The sequence below is a fragment of the Garra rufa genome, chromosome 1 (assembly GCF_049309525.1).
Source record: "Garra rufa chromosome 1, GarRuf1.0, whole genome shotgun sequence".
Classification (NCBI taxonomy): Eukaryota; Metazoa; Chordata; class Actinopteri; order Cypriniformes; family Cyprinidae; genus Garra; species Garra rufa.
Window position 1 is genome coordinate 86747661 of NC_133361.1, and position 6800 is coordinate 86754460.

General features: G+C 39.6%; 1 protein-coding gene across 1 annotated transcript; it reads left to right on the forward strand.

Moving 5' to 3' along the window:
• The first annotated feature begins 3159 nt into the window (after positions 1-3159).
• LOC141339941 (uncharacterized) lies at positions 3160-4836 on the forward strand. Its single transcript, XM_073844987.1, has one exon. It carries the CDS (start codon positions 3161-3163, stop codon positions 4520-4522), a length of 1362 nt encoding a protein of 453 aa, XP_073701088.1. The 5' UTR covers position 3160; the 3' UTR covers positions 4523-4836.
• The last annotated feature ends 1964 nt before the right edge of the window (positions 4837-6800 follow it).

The window sequence follows — 6800 nt, forward strand, 5'->3', positions numbered from 1 at the left end:
ACATGCACAGAAAAATCCAAATTATATCTCGTGATGATACATTGATGTCCTAAGACACGAAACGATCGTTTTTTGTGAGAAACTGAACAGTATTTATATCATTTTTTACCTTTGATACATAGCCACGTCCATCTGTCCTGAGCACGAGTTTGGCATCAGTCACGTCACATGTGCACGCGCTCTGTCGTAGAATACGCAAACGCCGGAAGCGATCTGTCGCATGAATACGACACTCATTGTTTACACAGAGCACAGAGATTGTGGGTTTAGTGGCTATTCAAAATGGTAATTACTTGCGCGTATCCTGATTGTTTAAACCGATTTAAAGCTAAAAGATTAAGTTTGCTTGCACAAACTCATCCGGGACTTTTCACTGATTTTCCCTTACAGCGTTTGCGTATTCTACGCCAGAAGCGCGTGCTCATGTGACGTGACTGATGCCAAACTCGTGCTCATGACAGATGGACGTGGCTGTGTATCAAAGGTAAAAAATGATGTAAATACTGTTCAGTTTCTCGCAAAAAAACGATCGTTTCGTGTCTTAGGACATCAATGTATCGTCACGAGCCGCAGGGTGTAATTTGGATTTGTCTGTGCATGTTTTTGTTTACTTTTAAAGGTCTGGTGCCCATCGACACCCATGATAAGGCTGGCAGACTGCACCGGTTTTCATTAAAAATATTCGTTTGTATTTTTCTGAGGAAACAAAGTCACCTACATCTTGGATGCATTGGGGGTAAGCAGATAAACATCAAATTTTCATTTTTGGGTGAACTATCCCTTTAAGTAACTTTGACGTCATGAATATCGATTATTTTCTTAGCACCCCCAAATATTGGTCTAGCCCCCCGTTAGCCTCGTTAGAGAAAATATTCTGGTGCCGTGCCTGCCTGCAGATTAGAAACCATGGCGGTGAAGAAGGCAACACACTGAGTTTATGCTGTGGACATTGCACGACATGAACATAATGCAAAGAATAATTTCATGGTAATTCCATGTAAACCAGAGTGAAGAGTTTTGCTCCTGACATGTAAACATCATAATGCGATTAAGTCCTTACTCTGATTATTGGAAATAATCGCATTATTCGTGCGCATGTAAACATAGTCAATGACTCAAAGAAAAATACATTTTAACAGCCCCTTTTTTGCTGCCTACGGGTGCAACAATGTAATCTATAAATCTTTATTTGAAGTGTCAAATAACTTTCAAATGGTGATTTTCTTCAATTATACCATACATACCAAAGTTTATATCCAAACTAAAAACGTTTATCCCAGTACTTCTGTGATTATTTGATTCACACAGTTGTCAAAGGTTGAGGAATGAAACAGATAAATCATTGTAGTTTAGTAATAGAATCAACATTGGTGTTTGAATCATGTTCGAGATCTTTAACAATCTGTTAAATTAAAGTGCTTTGTCATGTTGGTGGTGACACCCCTCTTGTAACAAGATAATCTTAGATTAGCAAGCAAGGTCCTGGCAGATCGCACACAGGAATTGATAGGTTTCGATTTACAGCAAGTGTCCGATTTCTGGCCTTAAGAATCCGATTCTGAATTTGGAGAGTAAATGATTTTTTTGTAAATGTAGTTTCAGTTATTCCTACATGTATTTTTCTTAAATTTAAAATAAATTGTAGTACAACAGTTGCTGGTGAATTATGAATTGTTTGTGAAAACAATCATGCACTGATTTCACACAAATTTGCGCATACTCTTGATTACCCAGATAGCACACATACGTCTGTTAAAGATCTCTTGATCTGGAAAGCATCTGCTGTGTACAAACATCTGTGAGATGTCAGTTTTACAAATCATTCTAATTCATAAACATCTTGATACATTTAATAGATGACCATTTGACATGTGATAGGAAATGTCCAATAGATGTATTGCAGATGAGCAAACTACATCTTGCAGATGTCTTGTAGATGTAGATGCAGACATTATATAGATGTCTCTGAGATGTATGTGCATCAGGGTGTGGAATGGGACCCACCATCTATCAGGGGAAACATATAGACGCATAAAGAGAAGAGGATGTAATATTGAGCCCTGTCACTCCATAATTGTGTTTGATGAGATGTCTACTCATTTATACAAAGCAAAGTGGTAGTGGTCAGATACACTCAATGCTAATAATGGCATTAAACCATGCCAAAAAAAATTCAAACTGTCTAAGAGAATGATCTATTTTGAGATCTGTCGATAATTAACCAGTTCTTCTGAGTCAAGCATTTCTTCTGAGTCAAGCACCTCCTTAAAGCAGTAATTCACTTCCAGAACAAAGATTTACAGATAATGTACTCACCCCTTCTCATGCAAGATATTAATGTCTTTCTTTCTTCAGTTGTAAAGAAATTAAGGTTTTGAGGAAAACTTTTCAGGATTTCTTTCCATATAATGGATATGTATGGTGCCCCTGAGTTTGAACTTCCAAAATGCAGTTTAAATGCGGCTTAAAAGGGCTCTAAACAATCCCAGCTAAGGTAGAAGGGTCTTATCTAGCGAAACAATGAGTTATTTTCTAAAAATTACAATTCATATACTTTTTAACCACAAAATGCTAATATTGGTCTAGCTCTGCGTGAACACTGTGTATTCCTGTTTAGCAAACAATTAGAGTATGTTGAAAAATTTACATCTCATTTTTCTCCTCCACTTTCAAAATCGTCCTACATCACCGTTTTACCCTTTTTTTGTAAATTGCGTTTCTGTTGCGAGAAAATGAGATGGGAGTTTTTTGACCTACCCTAACTATCATAAACAGGAATACACACAGTTCATTCAGAACTAGACCAAGACAAGTATTTGCGGTTAAAGGGTATATAAATTGTAATTTGTAAAAAATGAATAATCGATTGTTTTGCTAGGTAAGACCCTGGGATCGTTTAGAGCCCTTTAAAGCTGCATGTAAACTGCATTTTGGCAGTTCAAATTCAGGGGAACCAAAGAAGTCAATTATATGGAGAAAAATCCTAAAATGTTTTCCTCAATAAAAATTTCTTAACAACTGAAGAAAGAAAGAAAGAAAGAAAGAAAGAAAGAAAGAAAGAAAGAAAGAAAGAATATGAATTGATGTTTACATGTATGAATGTGATGTTTTGCTTTGTGTCATTAAAAAATTGTTTTGATCTCTTTTTGCGTTAGACCTGATGCTTCTGAAAAAGGAGAGTGAAGAGCTGAATGAATCCAAAGACAACATTCAGTATGAGAAACATCTTGATTTCATAACTGAAGTGAACTTTGGTTCCTCACAGACTGAAAAGACTACACACAAAATAGTTCAAAAGACATGGTTTGGAAGTCTTTTTTTTATCTGCCAACAATGTGGAATTATTTACAATACAAAAGCAAGCTTTGAAATCCATATGAGGATTCACACTGGAGAAAAGCCGTACGCCTGCCAACAATGTGGAAATAGTTTCTCTAAAAAAGAAAACCTTAAAGCACACGAGAGAATTCACACTGGAGAGAAGCCTTTCACCTGCCAACAATGTGGAAAAAGTTTCGTTTCGAAAGCAGTCTTTCAAGGACACATGAGAATTCATGCTGGAGAAAAGTCTTACACCTGCGAACTGTGTGGAAATAGTTTCCTACGAAAAGGAGACCTTGAAAGCCACATAAAAATTCACACTGGAGAGAAGCCCTTCACATGCCCTCAATGTGGAAGGGGTTTAACATGCAAACAAACTCTTAATGCCCACATAAGAACTCACACAGGAGAGAAGCCTTACACCTGCCAAGAATGTGGAAAAAGTTTCGTTAAAAAACCAGACTTTCAAAGGCACATGAGAATTCACACAGGGGAGAAGCCTTATACCTGCCCTGAGTGTGGAAAGAGTTTCACTCATCAAGGAAACCTTAAAGTCCACATAAGAATTCACACTGGAGAGAAACCTTATACCTGCCAACAATGTGGAAATAGTTTCCTTCGAAAAGGAGACCTTGAAAGCCACATGAAAATTCACAATGGAGAGAAGCCCTTCACATGCCCTCAGTGTGGAAGGAGTTTTAAACGTAAACAAACTCTTAATGGCCACATAAGAACTCACACAGGAGAGAAGCCTTACACCTGCCAACAATGTGGAAAAAGTTTCTCTGTAAAAGTAAACCTTGAAGCCCACAAGAAAATCCACTCTGGTGACAAGCCTCACACCTGCCAAGAATGTGGAAAAAGTTTCTTTAAAAAAACAGACTGTCGAAGGCACATGAGAATTCACACAGGGGAGAAGCCTTTTTCCTGTCAACAGTGTGGAAAGAGTTTCACTCATCAAGGAAACCTTAAAGTACACATGAGAATTCACACTGGAGAGAAGCCTTACACCTGCCAACAATGTGGAAAAAGTTTCTCTGTAAAAGTAAACCTTGAAGCCCACAAGAAAATCCACTCTGGTGACAAGCCTCACACCTGCCAAGAATGTGGAAAAAGTTTCGTAAAAAAAACAGACTGTCGAAGGCACATGAGAATTCACACAGGAGAGAAGCCTTTTACCTGCTTACAGTTACAGATGTAAAAAAGAATTAATTGTGCCATCACTGTGGAAAAACAGATATAGCAAACCTTGAAATTCACGTAAGAATTTACAGTGAAGAGAAGTATTTCACATCAGTGGCGAGCGGTGACTTTTTTTTTTTTTAACTGGGTATGCTAAGTTAATAAATAAATCATGGATTCAATCATCATTCATTCAAGGGATTTGTTCACAAATGCTGATTCATGCAGTAAATCTTGAGTGAGCCATTGAATCATTCATTTAAAAATTTCATGCGATTTTGTTTGGTGTCTGTATTATCGTTAGAATTGTGATAGAACCACAATCTCCATTAAAAAAACCTTCAGTTTATCCGGAATCATGCCGCTCTATTTTTCACAAAACTCTCAAACGAGTCCACTTTTTATGTAGCCTGCTGAGTTTTGTTAATGATATTCAGCTGCATCTGAATGTTTTGCAAAAAGAGACAGAATAATTATGTTTGTTATAATTCTTTAATCATATTTTAATTGAAACTGGGAATTGAAAAGAATCAGAACCCTAGAAACAAGGGTCTTTCTTTATTTAGCAGATGCTTTTATTAAACCTTCTTCCAGGTTGCATCTAATAATAATAATACGTTTTTTTTTTTTATAGCGCCTTTCTGCAAACTCAAGGTTGCTGTACAGTATCAGAACACATAAGTATTACAGCAAGGGAGAGAAAACAAAAACAAAACATATATATAGACAAGTACAGTTACAGATAAAAATTTAGGAACCAGGCAGGGTTGGGGCCATTCATGAATTGAATTGAGAATGAATGGTAAATTCCAATTCACTTCCTGGAATGGAATTGGAATTGGAATTGCATGCAGCTGACAGGAAATGGAATTGGAATTGAATTGGAATGTCAGGAAACAGAATTGAATTCAAATAAATTCCACTTGAGTTGCTAAATAAAATAATTTGACTTGATTTGCTTAATAGTTTATAGTACATTAAATATTGTAAATCACATAAACAAACATATAAAAGAAATACAAAGTACTGTATGTTTAGTAGGGGTGTGAACCTACAGTGGTCTTACGGTTCGGTTCAATCAAGAAGTCATCCAATGTGGTGATTATTGGGAGAGGATCCAGCAAATTGCCTCTGACAACATGTTGAAAATTTTAGGGCTGCTTCTGCAGCCGAAGGGGAGGCGGACGGCAAAATAAAATTTATTCTGCCAGCGGACGCCGAATAGGTGCAGGGTGAATGGGCATGACATTAAAGGCAGAGGTGATGTCGACTTTGGCCAACCAAGCACCGCGACCTGCTTTTTTAATCAGGGAAATGGATGGGTTGACAAAAGGGCAAGTGGCGGTGGAGTGAGAAAATGAGCGACAGACTGCGCACGTGATGTTTTGGCAGCCTAAAAACACCCTACTATGGAGTTCGGGATCCAGAGCTCCCCAGTAAGGGCACTGGTTCCATTGGGCGACCCGGATGGCGCATTTAGCTGAAAAAAGCTTGTGATAGGTATAAAAGTGAGATCCCCCGTATGACAATGCGAGCTCAGCGATTATAGCGAGGTAGTTGCTGAGCTCGCGTCTTCTGTGGGGAAAGGCAGTGCAAATGACTTCTGCGTAGTGAGTGAAAGCAATGGTGAATTCAGCGAAAGACAAAATGCGTGACGGATTGTGCTTTGAATTTTTTAAGATGACTGAAAAAACACCACAATTAATTTCGCGATCAGAAGAAGTGTGTGATATAGGAGAGAGGAGTGAAAAAAGATCTACGTCCGCACCTGAAAGGATCTGGTTCCTGATGGCAATGGGTACGGGGGTGGTTTCAGGGCTAAGGCATTAGGGGGAATGGGCAGGGGTGTCGCAGAAGCAAGTGAGAAGGGAGAGCGGGTTTGGGCGGATGAAAAACAGGCTGCCGGTATTGCTTGTGGAAGCATGTTTGCGCTTGGAGCGACTCCTGGGAATAATGACAGAGAGGGGAGGAGGTGGACGGGGGCTTGCGTCGTGAGCAGCGGCAAGCATGCGCCGGACGCAAAACCTGTAAAGGACAAAGGAGGGAAGAGGGGAGGGATGGCGGGCGCTGGGGCATGCGCTGTTGGTGGAGTGATATTCGCGTTGGAGTGAGATAGCGGCACTGCCGTCCATGGGAAAGCAAGGGGAGTGAGGTGGGGTGCGGGCTGTGCGTGGGAATTTGCTGTCTGTGGCAGTGAGCTTGAGCTGACGCTGCGACTTGGAGGAGCCGTGGAGTGGCGCTTAAGGCCGTGGGTGACGGGCTGGCATTCGGCTGAACGTGGAAGGGGGCGAGGGCTG